We start from the raw sequence: 14708 nt of genomic DNA on the forward strand, positions 1-14708 counted from the left end.
TGCCATTTTTAAAGACAGTTCCTAAATCTATCATTTTACTTTCATTTCTTTGCTTTTATAAACAGCAGCTGGAGAGAAGCAAAGTACTTCTAGTGCAGCAAAATTGTGGTCGCATGAAGTTCCCTTATTCTAGACCATCTCTGGGTTTCAAAGTTAAGGTTTTGGGGTTTATTTCTGTATCGTTCTGTATGTCTGCATCATATCTATTCAGGAAATGTATTTTCCATTCTGAAGAGAAAAAAAATAATCACAATTACGGGCTGGAAGGAATGCATTGGAGATAGGGGTGCAAAGCCAATGTTCAGAATTCTTGTATTAAATTTTGAAAGGTAAATTTACTTTGAAAGAATAAATGAACATTCTTGGAAAAATTCAGAATGCCAAATACTAGCTTTCCTGAAATTGAAGAATGTTTATCAAGTCTTAATGCACGGAAGTTTGCTAAAATATTTTCATGGGAAAACTAATCAGTTTGTCAGAATGTGAATTGTTTTGTAAGTTCCATAATATATTTTCAGTCTGTATATTAAATATTATTCTATTACTTGAATTGAGTATTTTCTATATTATATCTGATATTCACAAGAATAAGAATATAAGTAATATTCTGTAAGGTTTTATATTAAAAGTATTTTTTTAACAAGTACCCATTGGTATGTACATTAACAAAATATATGTCCTTATCAAAGCCACAGTATAATAAAATATGTTTTAATATGCTGATGTTTTCATGAACACATATGAACATGTAGTTGATCACAGACTTGAGAAAAGATAAGTGCTAGAAAAGTATACGAAAAGTACCCAGAAGTGGTAATTTTTAATAACTTAACAATCCTTTTTGAAAAAAAGTCACGATTTCATGTTTATAATTATTTATAATCTGTGAGCCAAATATTTATATGATAAATTCTAAAATATGCAAAATTCTGTACCAGAATACTCTGAACCAGATGGCAATAATTTACCCGTAGCATTTTGTACTTTTAAAACCTATTTCAGGGGTATAATGTTAGCGGAACACACTTTTATACTGAATGCAAAAATGTTATCTTCTATTAATTAATCTGTATTCATTTTTTGGTTGACTCTGAATAAAACATTCTTTTCTTTTACTATAATATATATAAAATTCATTTTTCTTTCTTAGACAAGGATCATTTACAGGTTTTGACCTCTTGAGTGAAATCTTGGCCCTGCTGTGGAGAACATGGATTTTCTGCTGCGGTGGGACCAGGCTCTCTTCCCATGTGCCTTATTCATTAGTCATGATAGTCCAGGCTTGGCTGACCTGAGGCACTTGAGCCAGATATAGCTCGGACGTGAAAGGCAGTATTTGTAGTAGGACTGTGGCATATGACAGCTTAGAGACATGTGGTTGCATGAGGGCTCTGGGATAATCCCTTGCTGTGGAAAATTAACGGTTAAGAACTGTAGAAGCTGGCCATACACATGTAGGGATCCATTTATACATCCTACTCCATCCTATCCTTCAGTGGAGAGGTAGGGAATCCCTGGAAAGCCCCTCTAATGTCCTGCAAGTGGACTACAGCACACCCAGAGCAGCCTATGTGCCTGTCTCTCCAGCATGTGGAATGAATCTTGTGGCTCTTGATCCTCTTAGTATTTTTGGAGTGTAGTTCATGGGGTCAGGATTGTTGGTATTATATAAGCTGTATTGCTTTTGGCTCTAGTTTTAAAATAATGCTTTCTTGCATGTTTTTTCTCTGATGCACTGGTTCTTAAACTGTGCCGTTAAATAGAAAGAGATTTAATGGAAATTTCAAAATGATCAAAAAATTTTTCTCTTTATATTACTTAGTGACACAGAAACATTTAGGACTGGTGATTTAGTGACCTGCATATGGGGCTAGACTAATCTGGTTCCTCTCCATATCAGCCAGAAGACTTCAGAAAAGGTTGGCATTTGGATTTTAGCATTGTGTGTTCCATCTTGCTCTGCACAGGTGCTTGTGTTTCTCACAACAGTGAAGGGTGGTACAGTAATCCTTTAACAATTAGGCCTAGATTTGATGCAGTCAGACTGAGTGATGCCAAAAAGGAGTGCCCAGGTCTGCTTCAGTTACCATCAGTGTAGAATAAGGGAGCCAGTCCACCTACTTGGTATGATGAGCTTTGTAGCTGAATTACAGATGGAAAGTTTTCTAAATCCAGGAAATAAGATTCATTTCAGCTGTTAGTCTTTTTCCTAATAATACAGACTCTTGAAATTTTCCTGTTAGTTACTAGTATATACATACATGCACAGTGTATATAATGTGTGTGTATCTCTGTACAGTGCATGTATACATAAAGGTACTGTGTGCATGTAGGTAGTATATATCTTATGAGTGACTCCTAAAGGAACTGCCAGATAATCTTTCCACAGTATTTCAGCATTTCTTACGTGTTTCACATAAGCTCATGCATTTTCTGGAGAGCTGTTAGAGCAGTATTGATGTTGCCTGAGAGCAGAGACTGTAATGTGGTCAGCTCAGCTCTTGGGCCCGGACTGTTTCTTGGCTGTCTCAAAGCTTGCACTGGCATAGGCAGTGAATGGGAACCCAAAACACATGTTGTCATTAAAGACATAGCAACTGTGTTTTTCAAAAGAGGTGGCATGGGGTTGGTTTTCATTTTTTAATGCAGTCTCCTCAGTCTTTTCTTGTTACAACCTTCAGAAAATCATTGCAATAACAGTATTCAATCTCAGTTTGCACCAATGCAAACATATTGAAGAAGGTTTCACAAAATGCTGTTGCCTTTATGTAAAGCTGTTTTCCATTTTTGTTTAAGTTATTGTGTCTGCTTTTTTTTTGAATTTTGAATAATTGTTAGATCTAGGTTTATTTCAGTATTGTGGTACAGTTACTATTTCATTACAAATATATATATATTTAATTTACTCTTTCAGTATGTAAGGGAGTGACACTTTCTGAGTAGAAAGTTACACTATCCCAGCAATATTAGAAGAATCCAAGTTGGACATGTTATACTGGGCCTACCTTCTCTTAATGGCATCTATAAGGGAGTAATAACGAGCAGTGTTCTCTTCTACTGGAGTATTACATACTATGCAAGTATTACTTTTTGTTCCTTGAAAAGGTATTGAATCAGCTGAACCGCAGCATTCACACAGAATCACTAAGGTTGGAAAAGACCTGTAAGATCATCAAGTCCAACCATCAACTAACACTACCATGCCCATTAAATTCTAGCTTCATGGTTGATTTAGGTGGCAAAAAGACCCAGAGTCACACTGAGCTATTAAAAGGCAGAACATATTAAAGAAAAGTGCTAAATAATTTTAAATTATACAATTTTACTACTTCAGAAAACAACATGTATTTCAAACTAGTATTTGTATCAGTGTCCTTTTGTCCATGTCTTAATTTAAGTTTCCTGCAAGTTTTGAGAGACTTCAATTTTTTGTTGAGTGCTTTGGCCAATTATACAGGCTTATTTTGAAGAATCACATCTTTATGCTTTTATTTTTTTTTAGACAACTTTTATTGAATGACTTTGTGAAATTTCTTTATGAAATAGATATCTCCATATTGTAAATTTAGGACTGACTATTCCCTGTGGAACTTTTGTATGACAAATTAATACCAATATTTAACTTTGTAAAATATATGACTCTTGGCAGAAGAGGGAAATGTTTTGGCAAGTACACACTGAAAGATGGACTCAGTTTTTCATGTTTTCTTCCCTTGTGATTGCATTCTCTTACCTGTACTATTCTTTATTTTCCTTCTACTCTTTGTTCTTAAAAAAAATTATACACTATTAATTAAATAGTTAAGAAAAAATTTAAAAGGAAAAATGTTGAAATGTATTATTTTCTACAGATATCCATCCTGTATCCTTACCCTTAGTGTGAGTTAGAGGATCTTTGCAAGCTTCTGGTTTTTTTCTGATTCCTAAAAGGCACAGCCTGGAGTAAGGACATTTTTCATGCTGCTTCATGAGTTGCCTGTATTACACGAGAGAAATGGAGACCACTTAGTTTTATTCCCCAAATCATGACACTGACTATATGTCCTCTCTAATCCTGGAGAAGCCTTTTCTTCCTCCTCTGATCTATTTCTTTTCCATGTCCAATCTTTCCTCTCTTGGTTTCATTATTCCCTTTGTCTCCCTTTTGCATTGCTCTGTTGTGCACTGAAATTTATTTACTATATTTTTCAAGTGATCTTTTATGAGTCACTCAGAGTAATTATCCGGTGCGTGTTGTCTGGATACAGGCCCCAGGCTTCTGAGGTCTCCTGGGTCTTCCTGACGTTTCAAGCTAAGAATTATCTTTTTGTTAAATCATGGTGTTTGCTGCTCCCTTCTGTTTTACAAGGCATCTGTTCCTACATCAGCTCTGGCTATTTTTGCGATGAAAGGGCTTAACAGTATTTCATGGACAGGCCAGAGCACCACTATTGAAAATCCAGGGTAGCCCGAGTCCACCGATTGCCTAGAATTAGGTTGCACTCCAGGCTCCTACAACTTCCTGTGAAAGCCAGAAACTTTTAGGATTTTAGAAATTCTGCCTACCTCTTACTAGGCCAGTGAGGCTTAGGAGTGAAAAGCACATGAAAATGCTGCCTTCAGAAAAGCTGGATTCTGGGAAAGGTAACTTTCCCTTCTTAATCTGATCTAATACACTTCTAGGTTTCTCTGCTTGTTGTAAGTAATACCCATATAGAAGTTGTTTATCACGGCAATAAAACAGTTTTGCTAAGATAGTATAACTGTTTAATTGCTCTTGCTGTTTCAGTTGCATTAATCATGCAAAAAATCTTGCATGGGATGCATTATTAAACTAAGTGATGGTGTGTTTTGGCAAATTTAAAGAAACCACGCTATTAAAGTGACCTATGTTAATTCTCTGGAAATCATGAGACATGTGCTAGGTCTTTTGGATTTTCTTCAAGAAAGAAAATAAGGATTTCATCTGTCTGATGATAAATATTTGCAGTTTTGCAATTACCACCATATGTGGTATCACAAATAAGTAATGGGTCAAAGTCTTTTGTACATATTTTTGTTACTGATGTAACTTACTATTCAGTTGTGATCCAGCTGTATCATTTCTCATTAATTCTTTGGAGGAAAGAGAAACTAAAGAAAAACACTTTTTTTGTGTAGCATAATAATTTATAAGAAGAAATACATCCATATTTTACTTGTCTTTTCTAAAATGAGGATTCCAAGAACGTTGTCACATGTTTGTACCTAATGCTTGACATACAGACCCAGTTTAAAACAGCAATTTTTCTTCAGAAATCTTACTATTCTTGAACGAATTTAATTTTACTGCTAAGTTCCTCTAAATACATTTCTAAATATCTAACCAAATATCTGACCTATTTCTGTGATTTTTTTGGCCCTTTAGCTTGCCACAGTATTTCATTTTTAATTTCAGTCACTATTCAGAGCTCATACATGCTGTTACAAAGGTGTGGGTTTAGTTGGATGATTGGCTTAAAACATTTTATGGCTTCATTTAAGTAAATCTTGTTCTGATTTTATTCTTTTTTCACATCTATGAGTTGCCTAAGTTGACACAGTTCATTTTCTCTATAAGTAATTGAGTTCACATGTTGTTAAAAATGTGTTACTAAGATGGACATATTGACATTATAACTATCTATGTCACAATCATTTTGTCCCTAAACATTGTAAAAAAGTAAAAAGTCTTACTAAGCTCAGTGAGGTTATTTGCATACAGAATTATTCATATGCCTAACATCATATACTGATAGAGCCTATGTATGGAGCACATGCTATGAAAAAATTTACCTATTTACAGGTATAAAGCTGCTGATGTCCAGATCACTCTAAATAGGGTGGGAGGGACAATTTTGATCAGGAGGACTTGGCAAACATCCACTGTGTCTGAAAACACCATAAAGTTTGTAATGTCAATATACTGCGAAGGAACGCTAAGTGTTAAAATTGTTCCATTTTATTTCTAAAAGCCTCATATAAAGTATACAATATCCAGACTCAGTATTTCTGATCTACTGGTGTCTTCATTCCAACCATCTGCTTTTACGAAACTATTTTTACCTTACCAAGTATCAGTGGCTGCCATTGAGTGGCCCTTTGATGTGCAGTCAATCACAGATGAGAATAAAATTGCATAATAGACCATAATTTCCTGTCTGATCATAAACTCAGCGTTGTGTGCTGGGAGATTTCCTTCGAACTAATTGACAAATGCACTGGCACAGGGAGTGATTGGCTGCAGCTGTGTGCCTGTTTTGTCAGAAAGACAGAAAGAAAGGAAATCTTGAGAAGTATTGATGTGTTTGTGAGATTGAGATGGATCTTCTTCTGGGAATATTCACAGTTAGAATGAAGAACTTGGGGGGGGGGGGGTGTCAGAAAAAAAGACTGCCTGTTCTTTCAGGCCTCAAAATAGGTTTTGAAAATGAGCAAATGCCATAGAAGACTGTTGCTCTTTTAGCATCATTCCTCCTGACAGCAGGAACAACGGAAACAGAGCACATGGCCCAAAATAATAACTTAATACTGGCCTACCACCTTTTCTTCAGAGAGCTGAAAGACTTGGTCAGCACAATCAGCGTTTAAAACCAAACAAAGTTAAGATAGATTCTGCTGTTTCAAACTGTATTGCGCCTCACGGGCCTCAGAGAAATGGTGGTGCGTTTCTATCTTCCACCCATGGATGTAAGGTGTGCAAAACGGGATTTTTGCAAGAAAATTTGTGGAACTGTGCTATGCAGATACATCTTGGTAGCAGTGTTACCCATTCCCAATGGTTAGATGCATTCTGTACTTCCTGCCTCTCACTAAGCTTCAGCTTTTCCAGTGCAAGCCATAAAGTAGCCCATGTATAGAGAATTACATGTAATGAAACACAGATTTATTGTTCTGCTTGTTCAGAAATTTTAACTTCATGGCTTGTTAGTTAGAATGAAAATTCTGAGCTTCTGTTTTCTGGGGAAAAAAGTCTAAATTTTGATCTAAGAAAAAAGCATATTTTAACTCAAAAATTGTTTTAAATAAGCTTTCACTTCAGCAAGAAGGAACTGATTCATCAGTTCAGCTGTTATTTCACATTTTAATTTATGTAGATCTTGCTTTTGTCAAAGCAAATATTTTGAAATAATTTTCTTTATCTGACATTCATGAAATGATACATGCCCACTAAACCTTGGACTTAAGTACATTACATATGCCCATGGAAATGTTCTCTTCCAGGGGAATTATGACCTGAACTAGATTCTGATATCTGAGATAATTTGATCTATCATGGCGATAAGCTAAAACTTCAGATTATGAGGCCTCCTTTTTAATAGTGAAATTACTTTATATAGCCATCTTACTCTTTAATAAAAAACCCTATCGTATTCCTCAAAATTACAGGCCTGCAGGCCTTGAAGTATCTAACTTCCTATCAGCTATTGACCTAGATCTGACAGACAGAGACAGAAATCATTCTGTCTTCTTCCTCAAAGCCACTGATGTGTGGGATAGTAAAGGTAAATCCAGCAAAACAGATTGGCAGGCAATTGGTAAAGTGGCAAGAAACATACACAGTAAATTTGTGGCACAGCATAGCTCCACATGGTCCTCACTATTTGGTGTCCATATTTATAATACATACACACACTATATCCTTTGGCTCTGCTTAGTGTTAATTAGAAAAAAACCAACAAAACAGAAGCAAAGTTGCTTGTACGGTATCTGAAATGTTTCACAACTTTTATCCCATTGTATTCAGCTGAGGTACTATATACATCACCATTTATCAATCTGAGGACTCCTACTGTATTTTGGCATTTCATTATGATTTGGAGTTTTTAATTTTTCGTACTTGTAACAGTATTTGAGTCATGTGCCCAGTAAGCTTATTTTGTGAACTGGAGTCCCTACTCTTATTCTACTCAGCAAGTTCATGTCTACGTCTGCTCAGTGAATAAAGATTTCACTCTGCACTGAAATAACTACATTCTGAACTGGAGATTTTATACATACCTATATAGATCTATATTATCTATATCTATATTAGCTATGTACACACCCACTTTTATACATTTACTATAAATAAGGGGTGATTGTAAATGACTGTATTGCGTGTATTTTAAATAGGTACAATTAATTTCTGTGTGTTCAAAGAATATACTGATTTCATAGCATTCTGGTGTGACACTGGGATATTTGAAATTGTGTTTCTTTTTTTCCAGCCAACTAGCAGTTTTATAGTAGGAATGATAGACTGGTTTTGGCAGTCAGTTCGGGCCATATGTTTTTGCCTGGCAAAAGTGACTGCTGGGTATTTTCTTGTGTCAGGACTTAGAGGTATTTAATGCGGAGTGCTTGTTCTTTGGGTGTGAGATAGATAGATAGCAAAAGTAAATGTCGGAAAAAAACAATGAAGGGGGGAAGAGCTTTGAAAAGCTCAAGAGGGAGAAAATGATTCTTGAAATACGGTAAACCTTCAAGCTTAGCTACAGGAACTGCCTTTTTTAACTAAATCAGAAGAAAAGTTGGGTACACATTTCTATTACGCAATTGGCAATTTCTTTGGCAACCCATCATTTTATAGTTCTCTTTTGATTTAAGGGGTTAAATTTTACTGTCAGAGGAGCAAGCAGCTAAGATAGTTTTATTAAAGCTAGTATAATTAATTAGGATCCTTAACTAACCTTTACATTGCATCTTTAACAGATGTAATTTTGCCGAAAGAATTTAACGTGGACCTGTCAGGGTAAATTTCGAGTTGCTACAGAAGTGCTGTAGATTTTGGAACAAAACATGTTTTTCAAATGCTAAAAGGCAAGGACTTTTTAGAATTGTTTCACGACTGTCAACCATATGCCTTTCTGAAAACTTCGGAGCTGAAGCCTGGAGCTGGGGGTGTGAAATGGGGCCGTCCTGCTTCTTGCAGGCCAGGGGTCCCTGGCAGGAAGCAGGAGGCAGCGTAGCCCCGCCGGCCCCTGCACCGGCAGGAAGTGGAGGGCTGTGGAGCCGGAGGCCGAGTCCCACACAGAGGTGGAGCACCCAGCAAGGCCTGGGAGTCTGGGTTTAACCAGAGTTGCTGCCGCATTACCGATTTCTGTCAGTGAGGTGTCAGGAGGAGGAGGAGGAGGAGGCTGGCTGCGCCGGCACTGGCAGGGTGGAGTGGCCCTGACACAGCCCTGCCTGTTCACACCCAGCTGGGCCAAATCGCATCTTGATGAAGGAACAGGAGCCTGGCTCCTACCAGCAGCACTCTGCCTCACACACACGTGTGCGATTTTACAGCCTGTTCGGAGACTCTCACATCTGCTGTGGCTGAAGAGATGTTACATTTCCTCTTACCACCACACTGCCTCTTCTAAGAGCGGCGAGAGCAGCGTGGTGCCACCCGGGCAGAGCGGCCGCTGGTGCCGGGGCCTGGCAGGCAGGAGCACAGCCCCACAGCGGGGTGGGCGAGGCTGGGCCTGTGGCGAGGGACAGAGCAGGGACCCGCTGCCAGGTCAGTATAAGGTGGCAAGTCAGGATATGTCCATGCAAGAAACCCAGGCAAAACCAGCAACAGGCTGGCCTGGGCGCAGGCCCTGCTGTGGCGTCGCTGAGGCAGGGCTGACAGACCTGGGGGGCTGACATGTGGTCCTGGGCCATGGGCAGAGTGGGGAGCCTCCAGGGAAGCCAGGCAGGAACAGTCAGGGCTGGTGGTGCCCCCAGTGCCCTGATAGTGGGCTCTACAAGCCATTCTGCAGGGCAGTCATCCTCCTAAGTCTGCTCTGCTATTGCAATAATTTTACTGTTGAGAAGGCAAGTCTCAGGGAGGAGAGATCATGCCCACAGTTCGAAAGAAAAGCAAAGCATCAGGAAGCAGGGTGAAGTTAGCATTTCAAGGTGAAGGGCAGGGATATGGCTGTCCCAGAACATCAAAGCTCATTTTTCTGCTAGTAGAGAACTATTTATCAGTAAAACAGGTAAATTGGAAACGATGCTCAAGAAAAAGAAGCTGCGGCATGTAGCCTTACAATTGAGTGCTCAATGGTGAAATATAATTTCATTTGTGCATCGTGTATTTTAAAATAAATCAGGATGTGATTGTAATGATACTGGGATCCCCACAAATGGGATGAGTAAAAGCAAAGAAACCTAGAGATCCAAAAACTAACGTTAGACCTGTGAACATCAAGGAAATAAACCCTATTATGTTTCTGTTGTCCAGAGCAGCTGGCTTCATCCCTTCCCTTCAAGCAATGCACGTGGCTATGCTGCATACAACTATGTACTGGGCTAACACTGTCCTCAGCTATAAAAATATTTATTCCCTGAGTTTTGGTTTGTTTTTATTTGTAGTAGCTCTTGTAGAAATTAAACAAAGTGAAAACATAGATTTCCATGTTGGTAGGTGGGTAGGTAGGTAGGTATGTTTTCTCTGGGACTTCTGGGTTTTTTATATGTGGAACTAATCTGTTTCTACATAGCCATTCCAATGGTATATATACCATCTTTATCCATATTATAATATGCATTATATTATAATATGCAGTATACCTTTTTATACTCGTTTGTCCTGTACTGAACAACTAACAAACTTCACGAGGTTAGAGAGCTGCTTCCTTAGTAAAGTGTGACAGCTGCCATATTAATCATACACTTGTTTGAGTGGATCTTCAGCTGTCTACCAATGCTTCTAGTATTTAGCAGAATGTAGATACCATAAGAAACACGTGTGAAATTTCCCGGGGAACTGCAAATGACCATAACTGTTAAAATAGTGGAATCTCACTATGGCAGTCCTCAGCTTGCAGTCCCCATTACAGCCTTAAAGCTATTACAGTAGTCCTACTTGAGATTTTCTGACCCTTTTATGAATTTCATTGAACTCATGCAGTCTTTGCAAAAATACTGGCCCATTCTGCCACAGGACAGGGGTAATTTAAAAGCTGCAAGAGTATGCATTTTTTAAAAAAATATAATACTTTTTATTAATACGGAAAGCTGTAGTATATAGCTGGAAATATGTAGAGTTTAAAGACTCTTATCCATATCCAAGCACATTAAAGAACAGTATGCATCTATTTAAAATGAAACATGAATTTAGCTTGATTCTGTATCAAGGAAGTCCATGTCAGCTTTGTGCTGACATAAGCAGCCAGTAAATCAGGACAAAAATAGCTAGGAAAATAGCATTTTTAAGAGACTTTTTAAGGAATTGTCAACATAATTGCAGTGTTGGGTTAGCTAGCTATGCATTCCTCCAACTTTAAAGAGAATTTGGGTATAGTAAAACTGAGTGAATTATTCAAAGGAAATAATTCACTGGACAAATTTAGCTTGTCTCTTGGATTAAGAGGCATACTTCCTAGAACAAAATTAGGTTACTGTGAGAATTGCTGAGTTTAAAATTTGCCTCACTGCAATGCAAGAAAGCAACTGCATGTGCATACATAGTTCTGGAGGAAAAAAAGAGTACTACTGAGCTCCTGTCTTTTTTATTTGTCTCTGTTCTTGGTTTGGATTACTTGGTAGCGAGGAAGAGTCAGGAGGAAACTGTTAACCTGCCTACTTGCTAGAATTTTACTCAGTGTTACATTCTCTGGAGTACATATATGGAAATACAAACCCAGGACGTCTACAAAAAAGCTGCCATAGTCATTTAGAACAAGAGTCTGTTTAACCCCATGTATTATTGTCTCCAACAGTTACCGTAAGCAGAGAGACACTTCTGAAGAAAGACAATAGGGCAAGCATAGCTGATATTTCTCCTTGATGTTCTCACAGCTATTTCTAACTCAAATTACAGGAGCTTTAAAATGTATTTTCCTAAGAATGGGAAAAATATCTTGTGACAGTATCTGTTACTTTTTACTGTCCTTGCAGTGATAAGTTCCTCTTTGGCTCAGCACATGACTGGAAGACATAGCTCTTCCAAGGTCAAAACCTACATATAAACTATTTATTTCATACCAGTCTATATTATCCCCTCTTTTTCAGTAGAGAGATGACTGAGCTGCCTATCTAGTAACTGCCAGTTTCTTTTCTCCCCTTGAGCCAAAGTTATACATCCTGCATCTACCGCTTCTCTGGCAGAGTTTTCCAGAGGGTCTGTTGCAAGTAGCGTAAGCAAACATCATTTTTGTCTGTTTTGAACCTAGCTCCTACGAGCTTAATACGATGCCCCCTAAACCTTGCAATGGAGTGAGTGCCCAATCCCCACTCACCCTTTCCATGCTGCTCATGACTTTGTAGAAAACTGTCATCAGCTACAAATGTAGCATTTAAGATTAATACTGTACTGCTTTCCGTAAATAGTTGTTTGAATAAAAGTTGATCATTATTTTTATTTAAAAAGGAAATAAAACAATCAGAAATCTCAATCTTAAAATTTGAGTTAATAATCAAGGAACACTTTTTAATGATACTCATTTAGCATTAGCTAGAACTAAAGATGTTTTTATGAGAGAGTTTATTCCTTGCTAAGGAGAGAAAAAACCTCACCAAGGATGGGGTTTTATAGACATTGTTTATGTTAGATTACTACATTGCTCTCTATGTGTGACTACATCATAAAATCATTTGTTAGGTGAAGGTAATTTACAAATGATCAGAAGCAACCAAATTACTCTAGCTTAATGAGTTGCCACTTATTGCCTGTGTAGGCTCTTTTTCTGCTGTGGCTGTGAGGTTGGCTTACATTAATGTGCATTAATTTTATTTCACAAATGCAATGATTGAGGAGGCCTAATGCTGCCAGTTATTATGGCTCTGCAGTGAGTGGTAACTCATTAAGTCATGGTTAACTTCATTGCATATACCTGTCAGTCTGGTGCATCAGTCTGGTGCAAAATATACAGCAGGCCTTTTTACCAGGAAAACATCATACCAATGCATCGGTATCTGCAATGGCAACCCGCTCATCTCAGGGTAGTGTTTAAGGCGTTTATTTTCAGCCATACAGACTGAAATGTGTGAAATCATTATCTCCAAGACACTATCGCACTCCTTGTGTAGACAGCAGAGGTTCTGTAGTTGGATTTCCCTCTTTAAAGAAGAGAATTGTTGGCAGGGTGTTCAGTGCAAGGGCATCAAGACTCGGGTTCTTGCTGTCTCAACTTGGCTCCAATTTGTTGGGATTTGGCAACTTTTTGATGAAAAGACATCTGTTCGAGAGCTTTCTTGGAGAGAGCTGAGGATATTTTTGCTAACTGATGGAAGGGCTACATGAATTCCTATAGGACTAGTTATTCTAATGCTGATGAGATTTTATTTTACCACATATATATGTCAAGAAAAAAATCACGCAAGCCAGTTGGCCAGAGCTTTGTGACGGTGACAGCAGCCTCCAAAGCAGGACTTGATGTAGTGGATGTAGGGTAGAAATTAAAATGGAGCTGACTGAACTGTCCTGGTCTCCAGTGCTCCTGGGAGCAAAAAGTGTTGGGAAGGTCACCTGTTCTAATGCAGAACCTAGGGACACAAATCTGTGAAGAAAAAGACTGCAACTAGTTCCAGGCTGCTGGAGTTGCTGTGGAAAGACACTTCAAAGAACTTTGCACAAGGTTGTTTAACCATTTAATTGGACTTTCAGTAACATATGCTGACTGGCTGTGTAATAAAAGCCTGCAACAGCTCTGAGCTATTCCTTTACAGTCCTGACCTCAACTTGCACAGTCTCCCCAGCTCATCTTTTTCTTACCATTTTTTGTTCCTCTTTAATCTTCTGTTTTACTTCTTTCCCTTTTTGCAATTCCCTTGACACACTGAAAACCAGGAAATAACAATAAAAAGTTGTGGAACAAGATTTACTGCCATCACATTATATTGTGTTCTGCTGCTAGTTTCTCGCACGACATCTATCCTACAGTTACATTTTTACAGTTTAGGTTGTAGAAATTCCAGGCAGGAACTGATATTCACTTGGGGTTTATAAAGTGCCTACAAATGTATCTTACGTCCATTAAATATAAAGATTAAAATAATAGAACAGTATCTTGCCATATGATTGAGGATGCAAGAGCCCCAAGCATCTGAAAAATATGATTTTATTTACTGAAATAAAATAGATCCTTAGAACAGCTGCCTTCAGCCTATGGCTTGAGAGGGCATGTGCGGTTGTGCCATAATGGAGGCACAGAACATTTCCGCAGTACTCTAGGAGGTGGCGAGGATTTTACATTATCTCGATTTCTACCTTCTCTTCCTTTATTTATACTTTCTGTGCATTTTCCTGTTCTTAATCTGCACTAAACTGGTTAGCTGTACTGGATAAATTATTAATCACAGTTTATGAGAAAGATTTAATATTGAAAAGGAAGGGATAATTCTTTCTAGCACAAAATAGTTTAGATGTAGATTTTTTTAGCTAAGAAGGACTATTCTCAAGTCATGTGCTGAGCCAAAGAGGAACTGATCACCACAGACAGATACTGTCAGAAGACTTTTTTCCCCAGTCTTAGGGAAATACATTTCAAAGGTCTTGTTGTCTGACCTCAGTAGGGAAGGGGCTTTTAAAAATAGAAAAATTTTCACATATTTCACACCATCCTTGGGTTAAGCCTTGGTATTCTTTTTGTCCCTAGGAAGAATGGGGAATGAAGACTACCTGAAGCTGTCATAGTTATCATGGACACAATATAATTGCTTAGCAAAAAGACTTAAAGTTTAAATGTGTGCATTTTGTTGCCACAGATCATATAGGTTATAGCTTTTGTTTGGTGTGCAGTGAAGCAGGATTGTGTGAT

General features: G+C 38.0%; 1 protein-coding gene across 1 annotated transcript in view; it reads left to right on the forward strand.

The window, feature by feature from the left end:
- PRKN (parkin RBR E3 ubiquitin protein ligase) overlaps positions 1–14708 on the forward strand; it is a 686369-nt gene that overhangs the window by 23496 nt on the left and 648165 nt on the right. Inside the window, exons 2-3 of the mRNA XM_059828079.1 lie at positions 7387–7502; positions 8912–9481. Coding sequence (XP_059684062.1) covers positions 7387–7502; positions 8912–9481 — 686 coding nt within the window. The remainder of the gene's footprint in view (positions 1–7386; positions 7503–8911; positions 9482–14708) is intronic.

The sequence above is a fragment of the Gavia stellata genome, chromosome 2 (genome assembly GCF_030936135.1).
Source record: "Gavia stellata isolate bGavSte3 chromosome 2, bGavSte3.hap2, whole genome shotgun sequence".
Classification (NCBI taxonomy): Eukaryota; Metazoa; Chordata; class Aves; order Gaviiformes; family Gaviidae; genus Gavia; species Gavia stellata.